Genomic DNA, 18,784 nt, shown 5'->3' on the forward strand with positions numbered 1-18,784 from the left:
AGCTAGTTCCAGGACAGCCTCCAAAGCCACAGAGAAACTCTGTCTCGAAAAACCAAAAAGAAAAAAAAAAGAAAGAAAGAAAGAAAGAAAGAAAGTCTGGTCTACATGCTCAGACTGAGGTTCTTCCCTGAAGGTGTTTTTATCATTTCCTAAGCCTTAAGGTCCGTGGGCAGAGAAGATGCCATAGGGAGCATTAGGATCTCAAGTCTGCCAATGTGAGTTTTCGAAGGGTTCATCTGAACAGCTCAATTCTGTTGGCTTCCAGGGCTCTAGATGCAGTGTCTAGATCTGAGAATTCCTGGCGGTGATGGTTTAGTTTTGTGCTCCTGGGTCCGAGGCCCGGCGCTCACGGTATTGGGCGTACGATGCAGCAGGAGGTGCCAAGACCACATGCGACACAAGGCCTCTGACTGCAGCCGCCTTGCCTTTCAAGAGCTCGCAGTCACGTACGGCGCTAGGACCCAGCGGGGTCGGGCGGGCAAATGGGCGTTGACAGCCATCGAGCTGAGACGACCGGCGTTAGGACCCTGCGGGCGGCGCGTGGGGCGGCGCGCGTTGACAGCAGCGGCGGCGGGGCTCGGCAGGCGGGCCGGCGGGCGGGCGAGCGGCGGAGCTCGGCGTCTCCCGTTCCTGCCCCGGTTGAGGGACGACGGCGGTGCCCCGGGATGGCTTTCATGGAGAAGCCCCCGGCCGGCAAGGTGCTGCTGGACGACACGGTGCCGCTGACAGCGGCCGTCGAGGCGAGCCAGAGCCTGCAGTCGCACACGGTGCGCGGCCGGGCCGGGCAGGGAGGCCGGGGCGGAGGGCGGGAGGCCGGCCCGGGGCGGGAGGCCCGGGGCGGAGGGCGGGAGGCTGGGCGCAGGCCGGACGGTGCAGCCCGGCGCGGGTCCCGGAGCCGGCCGGCAGGTGTGTGCCCCTGACGCTCATCTCCTGCTCTGCCGCGCGGCCCGGGCGCAGAGCGCTTGCACCTGAGGCCCCCTGGAGGGGCTCAAGGGAGCCCGGGGTACTCGAAGTAAGCACAGGCGAGTTCATTTCGCCTACGTGATGTCTTTTCTGGGGCTTTAAAGCCACGCTTGCTTTCATCTGACCGCACAGTCTTTCTTTCGAAAGGCGCTCTCTGCATTGTTATTGACAAGTAATAAATCCAGGAACCCGTAAAAACCGGGGAGCTACTAGCCCCTGGGACTTGATTGAGAAAATGATGAATGGGCTGGGGGTGGCATTCCTGGGATTGTAATGTTTGGTCAGGTCCACCACATCCGATTCCAGCTCAGAAGCTTGTCGTTTATCAAAGCAATGTTTGGGGGCTCATCATCTGGAGGCTGAAGCCCCGTAATATCCCCGCCTCTCTCTCTCTCTCTCTCTCTCTCTCTCTCTCTCTCTCTCTCTCTCTCTCTCTCTCTCTCTCTCTCTCTCTGTGAATTTCTTGTACTGTTCAAAGAGATCTTTCATTCCGTTGTATTAAAGCGACTCTTTTGAACCCCAGTTTCCTCTCTCAGCAGCCTTGTTTTGTAGTTCCTGGATTGTTCAAACATTCATCCTTAGGGAAATGACTGTCCTTTTAAAAAAGTGCACATTGTCTCCCTATGCAAACATCTTAAATCCTATTCTAGAAACTTGTGAAAAGGCACCAAAATACCCTTGAGTTTGTTAAACTTGTCATTTGTTGCAAAGTGGGATTTAAAGGGCCCAAGTTTAGGGCAGGAAGTAATCATTCTTTCAAATTACATTTTTGACCGGATTGCTGGCAAGTTAAGTCTTAAAGCCTGCTAGAGAATGTTGAGCCTTAGGTCTATCTATTACTAAAGAGATGGATACTTACAACACGTGCTCAAAGACCACTTCCTCTAAAAAGCCTGCCTTCCTTCATAGCTATTACCCCAGGCCACATGGACAACACTATCTATAATCATGTACTTTCCTCTCTGCCTCGCTATGATGGGGGACAGTTCTCATTCCCTTTTGGGTCTCAGTCTGATAGTATTTCATGTGTGTCTGTTAGATGGGTAAGGGAATGGATTGCAACTACATTGTGCCCCTTTACCTGTTTGTGTAAATCAAGATTGTGAAAATCAGAACAAGTGAGGTGGTGAGAGATGTAATGGGATTCCGTCATCGTTACGCAGAGCTTTTCATTAAGACAAACACGAACGATAATTGTAGGGCAAAAAAAAGATAGCAGTTTTTGTAACGATGACTGAACAGGAAAGACTGACTCACAGGAGACTGAGACAGATGTGGAATAAAAAACTGTATCTTTGTCATGCATAATTTTTGACTGTTCTGTGTGCCCTTGTCATTTTAGCTGTGAAGTATGAGACTGAAAAAAAGTTGCATCAGCCCTAAACTTTGATGAGGAAAAAGCATACACTGATGCAAACTTCTTGGACTACTAATGATTTATGAGTAAGTTCCTTGGAAACAGGAACAGTTGGAAAGAAGTAGTTACTGAAAGTGGTATGTGGGAGAAGAGAAAGGCATTGCTTTCTGTTGGGCACTTTGCTAGCCAAAGGGAAATCATGTCTCAAAAGTTAGAGATGCACCCTTCAAAATACTGCTTTCTAGGAAGTGTTCCTTGGCTGTGGACAGAAACACATGGAGGGAGTGTATAGTAGAGTGTATAGTAGCAGCTGTCTGTAGGTCAAGCTGACTGTAGGTGTGGAATCATACTTGTTTGGGCAAGTCACTGAAATCCCCTGCCCCCACCCCCACCCCTGTTTTTTGTTGTTGTTGTTTTGAGATGGGATCCTACTATGTATCCCTGACTGGCCTTGCACTCATAGAGATCCCATCCAGGGTGTATTCCCAGCTCACTCACTCATATTTTTATTTCTGATGAACAAGCTGAAGCCAATCCTGAACCTCTAGTCTTCCTGCTTCTACCTTCTGAGTGCTGGGATTACAGATATGCACCAGCATAAATCCTGAATGAAAAAAAAATAGAGAAAAAAGAAAAAAAAAAAAGGACACAAATGCTCCTAGGTATGGTGGAGGAGAAAGTTTATTGTAGATAAAAGGGAGAGCATAGCCAGAGACAGGGGCATCTGGGAAAGTCCAGAGTGGACATGACCAGACTGAGCTGGGCCTGGGTGGGGCGGGGGTCAGATGTAGGGATATGGAGGAGAGCAGAGGGACCAGGTACAGCAAGCCAGGAGGCCCAAAGGCACAAAGACAGCAGGCAAACAAATGGTTGGATTACATAGGGAAGGGCAGGGCAGCCCAGCCCCCTGAGTTAGAGAGATAAGGGTAGGAGGCAGGGTAGCCAGCCAAGAGGACCCTTAACAGATAGTAACTCAGGAATTCCAGGAGAACCTGGTGGCCAGGTCTGATTTGATATGTTAAAATAGGTGCCGGTTTTGTCCTTGGTTTGAAACCTAACATCCACTAGGTCCCTTTTTTGTTTTAGTTTTGTTGTGTGTAATGGGATAATCAGTGCCTGTTCTCAACTGCTCTTGTTACAAGGATGAAAAACCAACTTTATGGTTTATGAAGTACTTGTAAGGTTGTTCCATCTTCTCTTTGTTCCCTGGGAACCTATGTGTAGAGGGTTAATCACATTTAAGTATGTTATTCCAAGTAAGCTCATTTTTGTTCATAGTCATTTTAATTTGTCAAATTGTTTTGTTTACGAAAATAGAATTCACAGCTCAAAAGTATAGGGTAAATCTGACTTAGGATTTATGAAGGGGAAAAAATGTGTGTGGAAAACACAAATTCCAGGAGGATGAAGGAACACAGAGTCATTTCCCAAAAAGACACTTGGATGAGCAGCTAGCCGGTGTGGTGTGCATCAGTGGGTGATTCATTGCCTATCTTTGGCTTGACTGGTTTTCTTTTGTACATTCTTTCTTTTTTAAAAATGGAGCACAATGACATTATCATCAAGAAATTGATCAGAAAGTGCTGGAGAGATGGCTCAGCAGTTAGTAGCACTTGTTCTTGCAGAGGACACAGGTTGGGTTCCTAGCACCCACATGGTGGCTCACAGCTGTTTGTAACTCCACTTCTAGTCCAATCCAATGCCCTCTTCTGGCCTTCAGGGGCACCAGGCAGGCAAGTGGTGAATATATACATGCAGGTGAAACACCAATGCACATTAAATAAATTAAAAAAATAAATAAATGAACACACACACACACACACACACACACACCAGGCCCAGACTTAAAGGAAATGATTTGGTTTTCACCAAATCAGAAGGGCTAGTATTCAGGGGCAGGATGCTCTGAGAAGAAAGGAGGTTTTCTAAACAAGGGATTATGGTAAATGAGCAGCAGGTAAATTGTAAACAAGTTTTCAAGAAATAAGAAAAGACAAGGGAAATGTAAATTCTTTGCTGCATGAAAGGGAAAACAAAGTCTATAGACTGAAAAAGTGCAGGTTCCATAGAACTAGAACCCAGGGGGCTGTTCCTTGCTTGGTAGGGTGGCATTGGGACCAGCCTGTTCACTTCAGCTTTCTCCTGTTGAGTATTCTGTTACGGGAGGCGGGGAGGTTCCTCTGGCTCAGGGACCATTACTCTGCATCTGGTACATGTTGTTTTGTAAGAAAGACTATTGCATATATTTGTAGCATAAACATTTTTTTAAAAGATTTTATTTATTTATTATGTATACAACATTCTGCTTCCATGTATATCTGCACACCAGAAGAGGGCACCAGATCTCATAATGAATGGTTGTGAGCCACCATGTGGTTGCTGGGAATTGAACTCAGGACCTCTGGAAGAGTAGTCGTGCTCTTAACCTCTGAGCCATCTCTCCAGCCCCTCATAAACATTATTTTTAATGGAGTAGTGAACTAGAGAGTTCATAGAATTTTTGTTGTATTGGATCTGAGGTCTTTCATTTTCCAAGACTTGCACAAGTTACCTGCCACAACATATATGGGTTTGGAGTTTCTTTTTTTTTGTTTGTTGAGCGTAGTTTTTTTTTTTTTTTTTTTTCCGAGACAGGGTTTCTCTGTGTAGCTTTGGAGCCTGTCCTGGTACTTGCTCTGTAGATCAGGCTGGCCTCGAACTCACAGAGATCCTCCTGCCTCTGCCTCCCAAGTGCTGGGATTAAAGGTTTAGTTTCTTTTGTTTTATTTTGTTTGTTGTTTTTGAGTGCTGGGACTAAAGGTGTGCACCACCAACATCCAGCTTTTCTCAACGATTTTATTTATTATGTATATAACATTGTGCTTCCAGGTATATCTGCACACCAGAAGAGGGCACCAGATCTCATAACGGATGGCTGTGAGCCACCATGTGGTTGCTGGGAATTGAACTCAGGACCTCTGGAAGAGCAGTCATTGCTCTTTACCACTGAGCCATCTCTCCAGCCCCCTAAGCTTAGTTTCTTAATTTGTGACCTCTTTAAAAAAATAATTTTAAGATAGGTAGTGGTGTACACCTTTAATTCCAGGGCTCTGGAGTCAGAGGCAGGAAGGTCTCTGTGAGTTTGAGGCCAGCCTGGTCTACAGAGTGAGTTCCAGGACAGCTAGGACTGTTAGAGAAACCATATTTCAAAAAAGAACCAACCAACCAACCCCCAAAAATGACATCATTTGTCTTCAGAGCCTAAAATGTTATGGTAAACCAGTATTCAGTGTCAGGATTGTATTGACTTCCTTTTCAGATGCTATTTGGAGGTTTCTTCAGAAGTTCACATTGTACTGAGTACTTGTAAGACAATTCTGAGGAGGATATTTGCATAAACAAATGCTGAGTGTATGGTAGGTAATGGCAGTGCTTCAGTGTACTGCAGTAAGGTACTGTTTTCTGGGAATCTCCTCAGTCATTTTCTGCTTATTTGTGTATTTTCTTCAGTTGTCCTACAAAACTTGATAAATGCAGTCAGAAAACCCTCCCTTGGGAGTGTTTAGAGGTTGTTGTTTTTTTTTTTTTTCTTTTCCCTTAGAGATTCTAAGTCATCTTTTTATTGAAAAACATTCTTTTCATACCTGATTTAGGGATCAGTGATACTTAGTCCTTGTCAGTCACCTCTTTTGAGCATTACCCTATTAGAAATGTCTTGCAATAGGGAAAAAGTAAGAATATGGTGATATTCCTAGTAGGAAATGTGGAGTTCCAGGGCAGGAATTTGTTTTATGTGAAAAGTGTTTGTTCTTGCCTAGATTAGCAGAAACAGCCATTTCTTCCATTGTGATCTTGAGATTGTTCAAAATACAAATATCCAATAGAAAGTTTAAATGTGTTATTTGTAATACATGGGACAAGCCTTGGTGTTCCTCTGCAAGGCAAGTGTCATTTCCTGCTAAGTTTCCAGAGGCTTTTGAGGGCTTCATAGGAAACGAAGCTCCTTATGTTGCAGCTTTTGGCATTCTGGGAAAAGGGAAACTGGACCTGAACTGGAACTTTGTGTATGTGTGTTCATGCCTGTGTATTTTTTTTTCTGTGTGTATATGTGTGTATGTTTGTGTATATCTGTATATATATGGGTGTGTGTGTGTGTGTGTTGTGTGTGTGTGTGTGTGTGTATGTCTATGTATATATATGTGTGTGTGTGTGCCTGTAATTGTACATGAGTATCTGTATTTGTTTTTGAGACTGTATGTGTGTGTGTGTGTCTGTCTGTGCCTGCGAATTTGTGTGTGTGTGTGTGTGTGTATGTCTATGTATATATATATGTGTGTGTGTGTGCCTGTAATTGTACATGAGTATCTGTATTTGTTTTTGAGACTGTATGTGTGTGTGTGTCTGTCTGTGCCTGCGAATTTGTGTGTGTGTGTGTGTGTGCGCGCGTGCGCGCACGTGCCTGTATATATATGTGTATATGGGTGTCTGCTTATCTTTTTGTTTTATAACTACTTTTTTTTTTTTTTTTGAGACGGTCTTACTATGGAACTCTAGCTGGTCCAGAACTCACAGAGATCCACCTGACTCTGCCTACTGGGTGTTGGAGTAAAATTGTTTACCACCATGCTAGGTTTAACCACTTTTTTTTATTATTATTTTTTAATTAACTAATTTTTGTGCTGTCTGTATGTATGTGTATCTTGAATGTGCCTGGTGCCCATGGAGGCTAGCTTTGCACTTTGATCTTCAGGCAAGCTTTATTTGTTACATCATAAACAAAATGTCACCACACCTACCCTGCTGGGATTAAAGGCAAATGTTCCTGTGCTAGACCACCCCCCCACACACAATCACACACACACACACAGTTTTAAACAGTGTTTTATTATGTAGGCTTGGTTAGTCAGGAATTTACAGTATAGACCAAGCTGTCTTCCAGTTTGAATCCCTCTTCCTCTGCCTTCCAAGTTTTGTAATTACCACCCACACTGGCTTCCCCTTGGAACCTTTGTTTGTTTGTTTGTTTGTTTTTCGAGACAGGGTTTCTCTGTGTAGCTTTGGAGCCTATCCTGGCATTTGCTCTGGACACCAGGCTGGCCTCGAACTCAGAGAGATCCGCCTGCCTCTACCTCCTGAGTGCTGGGATTAAAGGCGTGCGCCACCAACGCCTGGCCCCCTTGGAACTCTTATGCTCCCCCTTTTGCTCAGGATTGGGAAGGGAGTGGTCAGCTCCTCCCATGGGTTTATCCTGAACTGGGTGTCATTTTGGCTAATTGTGAATACCATGCACTGTTAGACCCTCAGAAAGCTGAGGCTTCCAGAATCTTAGCCCAGGATGGCGGCCACCCCAAACACAGAATGGAGGCGAAAGCTTGATGCAAACTGCATGAGGCTTTATTGTAATTTAACGAGCTAACCCCATGTTAGCTCGGGTCTTTCACCCACCCGCCATGGCGGACGGCTAGAAAAGACGGCCCCTACGGGCTCCCAAAAGATCTTATAGGGCAGCGTAAGGGGAGTATCTAGGGGTACGCACAGGCTCACGATTGGTGTGCTTCCAGGCTTGGAGGGCTTGCCCTGTGTTGATTGGTCAACTGGTTGTTATGGCCCATAGGCCCTCCCAGGGTGGTTGCTATGCTCTCTACATCATTGTCGTGTGCTTGTCCATAAAGCACACCCAGGGTCGTAAAGCATAGCGCCACCAGCTAACTTCCGATTGGTTCCTTGTCACGAGACAGGCATCTGACCTCTACGTGACCAAGGTAGGTTTATGGCAAGCACGTGTTATGGCTGCCAAAAGGGAAGCCGGTTCCTTCATTCCCCCATTTTCTTTTTTGTAAATTCCAATCATGGAATTGCTGTCTCTCTAGCATCCCCATCAGGGAGTGATAGATACTGGCATCCCCATGCAAGGGAGTTCCTTTTGACTTAGCATTTTAACCAGGGAAAATGGACGGCGAAATTTCTTTCCAAACTGCTTCCTGCTGACTTTGGGACGAAGTTAGGGACCCCAGAAGGTTGAAATGCTAGTCAATAGCAAAAAGGAATTTAGGCAATGGGGAATCCATCAGGGGCTTCTAAAGTCTGCTGTAAAGAGGCCATTGTCTTTGTTGAAAGCCAAAAGGAACTTTTGCTGTTACTATTGCTTTCAAATAATTGAGTAGTCATTTCTTGGTGACACGCTTTATTAATATGATTGTGTTTCAGCTTGGGAATTCCACTGCATTGTGACAGGAGTCTGCCCAAAAAGTTTTTTTTTTTCTTTTTTACACTTATTTTTTTGGGCAATGGCTTTATATAATCCACAAATCATACACTTTACTTGTGGAAGTGGGCAATTCAGTGGTTCTTAGTATAATCACAGAGCTGTGACTATATCAGTACAATTTAGAATGTTTTCATTACTTTCCAAAGCAACCAGCCACACCTCTTTATTATCCTGGAAAGTTTTATAACATTGCAGGATATTAAACTCAGAACATACACACAAGTTCTTTGCTCTTGTGATCCTGTTCCTTTTTGAGTGTTGTCAGTAGAACAGCTTCATATAAGCCTCTCAGAGCATCACTTCCAGGCAGTGGATCTTAGGATAAAAATCACTGCTAGAAAATAAACTAAAAACTGTGGCTGAATAGGAGCATCAGGAGATAAAATGCTTGTACAACAAGCATGAGAAATCAGTGTCTGAAGATTTAATCTCCCCATAAAAGCTGGGTGTGGCAAAGTGTACTGGTAACCCCAGAGCTGAGAAATATGGAGCCAGGAGGATTCCAGGGCCTCCCTGGCCAGCCAGCCAGCCCAACTAAAATAAGCTCAAAATTGGTCAAGAATCCCCATCTTAAAAAATATGGTAGAGGAGTGATTGAAAAAGACATCTTGATGTCAGCCTCTAGTTTCTGTACATGCTTAGACAGGCAAGCACACACACACACTCACTCTCAACACCCAAATGAAAAAAAAAACTGTAAGCTTGAAGAGTTAACTTATTTCAGTCAGTGAGATGTGTATATTTAAAAATAATGTACTATAACCTGGTGGTGGTGGTGTACCCATTTAATCCCAGCACTCGGGAGGCAGAGGCAGGCAGATCTATGTGAGTTCCAGACCAGCCTGGTCTACAAGAACTAGTTCCAGGATGGCTTCCAAAGCCACAGAGAAACCCTGTCTTGAAAAACCAAAAAAAAAAAGTACTATATTGTCATGTTATTTTATTAAAAGTGTACTTAAAACACTAGATGGATTATATATTGCAAGAAAGAAAACAAATTGCTTTAGTCTGTAGATTGCATTGAGCATTTTGGTATGTGTACATAGATGACTTATTAGTGGCACAGGGGAAGAGCAAAGGGTTCTGGAACAGAAGCAGTATGTATGAGCCTTTGCCATGACTCCACTTGCTATCCACTTGCTAGTCACAGCACCTTTGGAGCAACAAGTACTTTCTCGTTAATTTTTGAGCAGCCCCCACACCCCCCTGCCATGATGAGGGAGGAAATGAATGGAGTATTGATGTGGGAGAATGCTGTAGAGGTGAAAAGGAAAGAAGTCTTTCATTCAAGGCCTCCCTGCTGGGCCTGCCTTTCTCCCCAGGGACTTGGTGCACTTTAGCCCTTTCTTTGTTGAAGCAAAGGGAAAATGAGGCTGGAGGTAGGCCTGTGTACACCAGCCTCAAGTGTCTGGCTAGTAGAGAGCAGCCCACTGACCCATCAGAGCACAAACAATGGGCAGACCCTTGGCATACCCTAGGCATTTCTGTGTGTGATCCTGCAGATCGTCACATATAGGACAAAGTCATCAAGATAGTCAAGAGAGTGTGTTTACTAGCCTCTGACTCCCACACTGCTACTTAACTGTTGCTGACCCCTTTGTTAATAGTTTTTTGAGAAAGCCTAGGGACATTCCAGTTGACTATAGTGAAAAATTTCTGCACTTGGATGAGCCTCTCAGCCAATGCAGCAATCTAAATCAAACAAAATTAGAAAAAGCCTGTGTTTAATGGATACAATACTCCCAGATTACCTTCAAGCCCCCATAAGGGAGATGGGAAAGAGAGACTGGAAAACCACACATCTATTTTCTGGTGGGCAGTTTAAATAACCTGTGGGAGTGGCCTTGATCATCCCTGGGGGAGGCCTGGCCATTTGGAGGGCTTTCTGAGATGCAGCAGGGTTTGGAGAGAGATAGGGGAGGGGGCTTGGGTGGAACTTCCACCATAACATTCCAGACTCTTTGGGTATATGGATGCCAGGGGCTGGGGTGACACTTCCACCATAACACACAGAATACCTGACTAGAGTCCTTACATAAGCCTTTCCTCTCCCTTAAGATGTGACGACTGGGGCTGGAGAGATGGCTCAGGGGTTAAGAGCACTGACTGCTTTTCCAGAGGTCCTGAGTTCAATTCCCAGCAACCACATGGTGGCTCACAACCATCTGTAATGGGATCTGATGCCCTCTTCTGGCCTGCACTGTATATATGATAAATAAATAAATCTTAAAAAAAAAAAAAAAGATGTGACGACCTTCCTGTCTTCTTGCTGCCTAAGACATACCTCTATGTTCCTTGCAAATTGCATTCTGTGCAAACATATATCTATCTGCCTCCTATCTTGGTTGATTTCCTGGGTGCTGGAACTATAGACATGAGCCCCCATGTTCAACTTGTCTGCTGCTCTCTCTCTGTCTCTCTCTCTCTCTCTCTCTCTCTCTCTCTCTCTCTCTGTGTGTGTGTGTGTGTGTGTGTAAATATGTGTGCCCATGTATTGTATGACACTTCCAGGGGAGATGGAACACTAATCACAAATGTTTATTCACCCCAGATAAGGAATTGGGGTGACAAACCTAAGTACAACAAAGTCCAACTTGGTAAACCACTGAGTTTATTGGGATCAGTAACAAGAGCAGGGATGACTCAGAGGCAGCTGTACCACTGAAAGCCCACCCAGCCCAGTGTGGATGATTAAGGAAGCTGCAGCCCTGGAGCTTCATGACTTATAGGCAGCCTGACAGGTCACTAAGTATCTCTTCCTGGTAGTTCTGGTTTGAATCTCTTAGAGAGAGCTTGGCTGGTTGAAGACTGATCTGTCTCTTCCACAGTCCTTACTGCTATACAAACTCAGGGAGGAAGGAGTCTTGTGTGTCTGGTAAATTCAGAGACTTCTTGAGACATCTGAGCAGTATTTTTCCATAACTTGCTGTAGACATGTTCCATGTTTTGGGTACTCGGTATGTGAGGTGCTGAAGTTGAGGCTGGCAGGAACCAACCAAGATAGAGTTGGTTCCTGCCTTTGTACATTCATTTCCATTTGTTCATTGTGGTGACAGTGGAAAAGCAGTGGACTCAAGCCAATTGTGGGATCTCTTGGATGCCAGGAGCAGGGGATCTGAGCAGAACTGAGAAGACTTGAGCAGTGGTGTGTAGTACATGAGAATGATGTTTTAGGAAGCCTAATTGCTGCTATAAAGGAAGGTATGGATCAGTGAAATCAGGATGCATCATCTCTGGTCCATGACAAGATGGGACAAGTAAGGAAAAGAGGGGGGAGGAACATGGTGAAGGAAACATTGACCAGGTGACAGGTGGGAACAGGTACATCAGAGATATTAATAGAGAAATAGTATAGTGTCAGAGGGGTAGTTAGCTCTAGACTTTCATTTGTTTGTTTGTTTGTTTTTCAAGACAGGGTTTCTCTGTAGCCTTGGCTGTCCTGGAACTCACTCTGGAGACCAGTCTGGCCTCAAATTCACAGAGATCTGTTTGTCTCTGCCTCCCAAGTGCTGGAAGTAAAGGTGTGTGCCACCACCACCACCAGGCTAGTTGTGAACCATTTAAATAACAGGGAAATGAGTGTGGTGATTGTCATATAGTAGATGTTGTTATTTGCAAAGCCATAAAGTACTTCACATTAATCATTAATTTCCTCTCTTTCCTTTTCCCTTCGCCCTTTTTCTCCTCAGTCCCTGTAAGGTTGGATATGTTGAATCATAATTTATGTGCAATAAAATGTCATTTTTAAGTGTACCCATTTGGTAAATTTGAAAAAGACATACCTACTATAACATTTTCTGTAGCAAACATTTCCTTAGCATCCTTTGTAGTCAGTATCCTCTTCTGGTCCCTGGCAACTATTACTCTGTTTGTTGTTCCTGACAGTTTCTGCCCCTCCTCCCTCTCAGAGAGATGGTCCCATTATATTGCTAGGCTGACCTTAAATTTCTGGGCTCAAATGATCATTTTGTCTCATCGTCTCAAATTTCTGGGAAGACAGGCATATATCACTGAGCTCGGCTTCAAGGTTCTTTGAACAATATTCTATTGTGTACGTATGCCACAGTTTATTATCTCACATCAGCATTTGCTTGTTTCCAGTTGGGTATATTATGATACAGCTGCCATGAGCATTTGGGTAAAGTCATTGTGAAGATACATTTTCTGAATAAATATCTGTGGATGAAATTTCTGAATGATATGCTAGATGTATGTTTTACTTTATAAAAAGTCAGATTTTTTGTTTGCTTTGGTTTGGTTCGATTTTTAGAGACAGGGTTTCTCTGTAGCTCTGGTTGTCTTGGAACTCGCTCTATAGACCAGGCTGGCTTTGAATTTATGGAGACCCGCCTACCTATGCCTCCCGAATGCTGGGATTAAAGGCATGGGCCACCACCGCCCAGCTAGAAGTCAGATTTTTTTTCCCTAGGTTTTCTTTCTTTTGATCCTTATAACTGTCTGAGTTGTGCTTTACTAATACCCTTTTTCACTTGAAGAAAATGGAGTACAAATAGGGTTTGTTGTTCTAGACCTCAGGGCTAAGAGTGGCAGAATGGCTTCCATGATACCTGTGATATTTGAATGATTTGTTATTGGACCTGTGGAATAGAGGCTTGTTTGATAGCTGCACTGACCTAGATGCCAACATCTAGGTTGGAAGTCTCCCTGAGAATCACAGAACCAGACAGTGATTGGGGTGACTAATTTTTCTGTTCTTCACCCTAGCCACATGGGCATGGAGTTAATTCATTACACATACTAGAGGCTGAGAGCAGCACTGGCCAGTAAACATGTAGTATGAGTAACATGTAATTTTACATTTTCCAGTGAAAAGAGGGCTACTGAGATGGCCAGATAAGCTCTCTGCAACCCTGATGACCGGAGTTTGATCCCTGGGCTCCTTGATGGAAGGCAAGAACTGATTTCTGATTTCTGAAGTTGTCTTCCAAGCTTTCCTCCACATGAACATGTGTCTCATACATGGCCTGCATGTGCCTGTACACACACACACACACACACACACACACACACACACACACACACACACACACACAGTATCCATAGAGTCCAGAAGAGGGCATTGGGTCCCCTGGGGCTGGAGTCATAAGGCAGTTTTGAGTTGCTATGTGCTGGTGTTGGGAATCAAGCTCCTGTCCTCTGTGAGCTATCTCAGAGGTATCTGAGCTATCTCTTCTGCCCTTCCTGTTTCTCCAGAGCCTGCCAAATGTTGATGATAGGGTTTGCTTAACATGGAGAGAAAATAATGTTCTTATTTGTACATGGCTTCTGTGGTGTCCAGATTACATTCACTCCAGCAATTTGTAGACTGAAACATTTTGGGGTACTAAAATCAAAAGGCTATGTTCTGAGCACATCCTTCTGACCTGACAGACTGGTTCTACTGACTGAGCTGACCTGAGTCACTGAAAGAAAACTAGACAGTGTGAAAGCATCTGCCTAAGGTCATAGAATGGAGGAGCAGCTTTGTCCTTGATCAGTCTTAGAGGCCCTTCTGCCCAGTCATTCTCACCACTTCAGAGCTCTCTCTCAGACACTCTCTCTGAGCTTTGACCTTTTGTTGGGAGGTGGAGTAAGCTGAGGGATACTAGACAGAGAGCAAGTACCCCATGAACATAGGAGCTTGCTATCTTTGAGGAGGCTTATGACAACATGGTGTGTGACAAACATCATGATGACATGCATGACTGGTTATGAAATAGAGTTTGTGTGTCAGGAGGACACTAACATGTTCACACTGGGTTGAGTAGGCTTTGGTGTACTCAACTCCATCTTGGCAAGAACCATTGTTAAAACCAGGAGGTAGTACTCTTATCAGCTTGACTTCACCCATGATTTCAGATTCCTTCTCAGCATTTTTTCCCTTTGAGACAGGGTCTCATGAATTCTCTCTATAGTTGAAAATGACCTTGATTTTCTGATTCTCCTACCTTTCCCACCTGAGTGCTGGGATTTCAGGTGTGTATCACATGCTCAGTTCACATAGTGCAGGAGAATTAACCAACTGAGCTACATCCCCAGAGGCCCCTCCCCATTTTATCAGTCCTCATACAAATAGAAAAGTTAATTTACTTTATTTCCATGTTCTGTTTTCCTAGCATAAATTAGAGTGCCAATGGGTGGCCAGGTAGTGGTTGGTGCATGCCTTTAATCCCAGCACTCAAAGATAGGCCTGGTCTACAAAGTGAGTTCCAGGACAGTCAGGGCAGAGAAACCCTGTGTCGAAAAAAAGAAAAAAACAAAAACAAAACAAAACAAAAAAAAAAAACAAACAAGAACATCCCAACAATGGGTAATAAAATGACCAAAAGAAATCAACTATATTTATTATCTATAACGTATCAGAAATCTCAATCCTTACCACTCAGAGTTCTTACTTAAAGCAGTATGTTTTAAATTACAAGCGTAGCCACTCCCAACCCCATTGTTTTTTGTTTTTTCTTAGTGCTGGGATTGAACAAAGTGCTTCCAGCTACACTAGCTAGGCAAATACTCTATTACTGTGCAATACTCCAGCCCACAAACTAACAAACTTTTTAAAAATTGGTTTTGGGGCCAGTGAGATGGCTCAGTGGGTAAATGTACTTAAGCCTAGCCTAAAAATCCCTGAGATCCACGTGGTGGGCGGAAAGAGCAAACTCTACAAAGTTGTGTACACACACACACACACACACACACACACACAGAGAGAGAGAGAGAGAGAGAGAGAGAGAGAGAGAGAGAGAGAGAGTAAATAAATGTTGGAGCTGGGTAGTGGCAGCGCATGCCTTTAATCCCAGCACTCGGGAGGCAAGGGCAGGAGAATCTCTGTGAATTCAAGGCCAGCCTGGTCTACAAAGGGAGGTCTAGGACAGCCGGAACTACACAGAGAGAAACCCTGTCTTGTAAAACCAAAATAAACAAATAAATAAAAACTTAAAAATGCTTTTTCTTATTATAAAAGTAACATAAGTTAATTGAACATAACATGAAATTGTGGCAAACTGAGAAAGAACCAGAGACATAGAATCTAGAGTGACATTACCTAGAAATTGGAAGCTAATGACTTGTTATCCATGCTGAAGAGAATGGCTGCTTATGTTTTTTTGTCCTTAGGCACTATTTAATGGTTCTGGAGACAAACATTCACTACAGACGCCCTGGCCACTGTCCTGGATACCTTAGTGATACGATCTCATCCAGTATTCCCCACAACCTGTTGGAAAGATATGATTATGCAAAGGCCTAAACTGAGACTCAGAAAAACTCCGCTAGGAAACTAGAAGGTGGCAGTTGGACCTTGAGTCAGTATGTCTTGTGGCTACCCAGTGTTCTCCTGGCACCAAGACATCTGGGAGGCCTGTCTTTGCAGTGGTGGACAAAAGGAGGTAGCAAAGAGTGTCCCCAGGAGTGGGGACACTGCAGCCTTCAGCAGTACTCAGGTCAATTTCAACTGAACCACAGAAAAATAATCATTGCCAACAGGTCTGTCTGCTTGATACTTCTAGCTCATTATATGATAGGTAGTGCTCTGTGTTCAGTGCATTCATTTCTGCAGTTTGAGGCATTCCAGGAATTTTTGAACAAAGAAGTGAAAGCTATTTTTCATTTAAATGCTTTGTTGAGGAGTCTGTGTGTTTTTAGTCTTTGCTTTGATATAAGAGTTAGTTGTATCAGGTGGTGGTGGCACACACCTTTAATATTAGCACTCCAGAAGCAGACGCCAGCCTAGTCTAGGGCTATAGAGAGAAACCCTGTCTCAAAAATAAACACACAAACAAACAAAACAAAAACCAAACCAACAAAACAGCAACAACAAAAAAGCCATATCCAGGGCTGGAGAGATGGCTCAGAGGTTAAGAGCATTGACTGCTCTTCCAGAGGTCCTGAGTTCAATTCCCAGCAACCACATGGTGGCTCACAACCATCCTTTGTGAGATCTAGTGCCCTCTCCTGGTATGCAGATATATACATGGAAGCAGCATGTTGTATACATAATAAATAAATAAATAAATAAATAAATAAATAAATAAATAAAATCTTAAAAAAAAAAAAAGCCATATCCATTCTGTACCCATGTCTGAAGTCAGAGAGTGCTTCCTTGTGGACTGTCTCTAACTGGAGCATCATCTGCCTTTGAAGTCTGTGCAGGCCAGCCTTTCTGCTAGGAGAGAAACCATTCCACAGAGGACAGCATGAACTTCAAAGGCCCTGAGAGCATGGTGGTTTTCACTGCAGCAATCAAAGTGGAAGCAGAATGAAAGCACTCAATTTGGTTTGCATAATACACACTAGGGAATTTTGTTTTTGTGAAAGAATAAAGCTTATGGTTCTATGATCTGACTAGTAGTTTTAAATAGAGTTCAGTGGTTAGAAAGGAGATACACTTGGCTTCACTCACCTGCCAGAATTTATATTAAAACAGTTGTGGTTCTTCATAGGCCTTTAAAAATCCTCAAGATTTTTCATTTGTTTGAGGACTTTTTTTGTACATTATTGGTTTGCACAGCAATTGACATAGAATAAAACTAGATTCTGGTACCAAAAATCTGCAGATGAAGCAAAGATAAATAAGTTCCAGAGCAAAGAGTAATCACTAGTTCTGTGAAATGTTAAAGATGGTGAGTAGGTAGCCAGTGGCCTGAACAAATCTTTCCATTGTGAGACTTCCCAAGAAACCTGGTGTCCCTGAGTATGATGCTGCCTGCTGCCTGGAGTTAATAGCTGCTGTGCCATGTAACTTCCTAAGTTTGAACCTTTAAAAAGTTGTTGTTTTTGTGGGGGCATTTATTTATTTATTTACTTTGTTTTTCCCTTTGAGTCAAGGTCTCACTAGGTAACCAGGCTGGCTTGAAGATTATAATCTTTCTGCTGCACCCTCAAGATGATAGGTGCATGACAGCTTGGGGAACTTTAATATTTACCGAGCATTAGTCCCATGAGTGTGTGTCACCACACTTGACTTGAACATTAATTTTTTAGAGAGATAATCTGAGACAAGATCTTTTGTATTTTTTTTTTTTTTTAGAGTACATTGATTTTTACCTGTGTATAGCAGGTATGCAGGCTTCCTCATTGCCACGGGAGCATTTAGGTGGCTAATGCCCTAATTATTTGCTTTGTCTCTGCTGCTGACCTCTCATTGTGCTGGGTGGGATTTGGAACATAAGAAATGTGGTTTCCTGGCTCTTTAAGACTTCAGTCCAGTTGGAGAGAGCTATTTCCCCAAACATTAATGTGGGACAAAAATAGCAGTTAACATTTAAAAAGCTGAGCACTCCAGGATTTAAGTATTTGGAACAGCAAACTGAGAGGCATAAACAGGAAGGTTTAGGATATAAGTAGTCTGATAAAGAGGGACTAAGTAGAAAGAAAAGGTTAGGGTCGTTTGGTTAGGATGTACAAGAATGTGGAAGGTTGTCTGGGGACTTAGCCTAGTGGGAGAAAGTTCCAGAGCAGGGAAACATTGTTCTTTACGGTCACTTGTTTGAAGCATTTTTCTAGGTCCTTCCAGAACGTGCTAGTAGTAGAGAAGTGAAGAGAATTAGCAAGGCTAGTGGGCACCAGAGACATACCGGCTGCCTTCCATCCCAGATGAACAGCTGGCCCTCACAGAAAAATTTGTTTGTTTCTTTGGTTGGTTGATTTTTCAAGATAGGGTTTCTCTGTGTAGTCCTGGCTGTCCTGAAACTGGCCTTGTAGACCAGGCTGGCCTCAAATTCACAGAGATCCACCTACGTCTGCCTCTCAAGTGCTGAGATTAAAGGAATGGAATATAACTCTTTATTTATTTTGTTTGTCTCAAGACAGGGTTTCTCTGTATAGTTCTCTGGCTGCCTTGGAACTTGCTTTGTAGACCAGGCTGACTTTGAACTCAGAGATCCACCTGCCTCTGCCTCCTGAGTGCTAGAATTAAAGGTGTGCACCACCACCTCCTGGAGATTGGCTTTATTTTTTTGAGATAGGGCCTCACTATGTAGCCCAGCCTGGACTAGGATTTAACACCCTCTTTCCTCTGCCTCCTTGGTACTGAGATTACAGATGTGAATCACCACACCTAGCTTACTTCCAGTTTCTCTAAGAGGTTTTAGAACAGTAATCATATGTTACCTTGACTATACATTAGAATCACCTGGGAGCTTTCAGTAGCTGTTAATGCTTGTGCCTAGCCCAGACAATGAATCATTAACTCTGTGAGACAGGACCCAAGCAAACAGAGA

General features: G+C 43.7%; 1 protein-coding gene across 3 annotated transcripts in view; it reads left to right on the top strand.

Annotated features, from left to right (window-relative positions):
• The first annotated feature begins 561 nt into the window (after positions 1-561).
• Pxk (PX domain containing serine/threonine kinase like) overlaps positions 562-18,784 on the top strand; it is a 70,832-nt gene continuing 52,609 nt past the window's right edge. For 2 of the 3 annotated variants that reach the window (XM_027387701.2, XM_027387702.2), the window contains exon 1: positions 562-767. In XM_027387701.2, the coding sequence (XP_027243502.1) occupies positions 666-767 (102 nt within the window). In that variant the 5' untranslated portion in view covers positions 562-665. Of the gene's footprint in view, positions 768-2,305; positions 2,458-18,784 lie in introns of all 3 variants that reach the window. The other variant, XM_027387704.2, reaches the window with a different exon arrangement.

The sequence above is a fragment of the Cricetulus griseus genome (genome assembly GCF_003668045.3).
Source record: "Cricetulus griseus strain 17A/GY chromosome 1 unlocalized genomic scaffold, alternate assembly CriGri-PICRH-1.0 chr1_1, whole genome shotgun sequence".
In the NCBI taxonomy this organism is placed as follows: domain Eukaryota; kingdom Metazoa; phylum Chordata; class Mammalia; order Rodentia; family Cricetidae; genus Cricetulus; species Cricetulus griseus.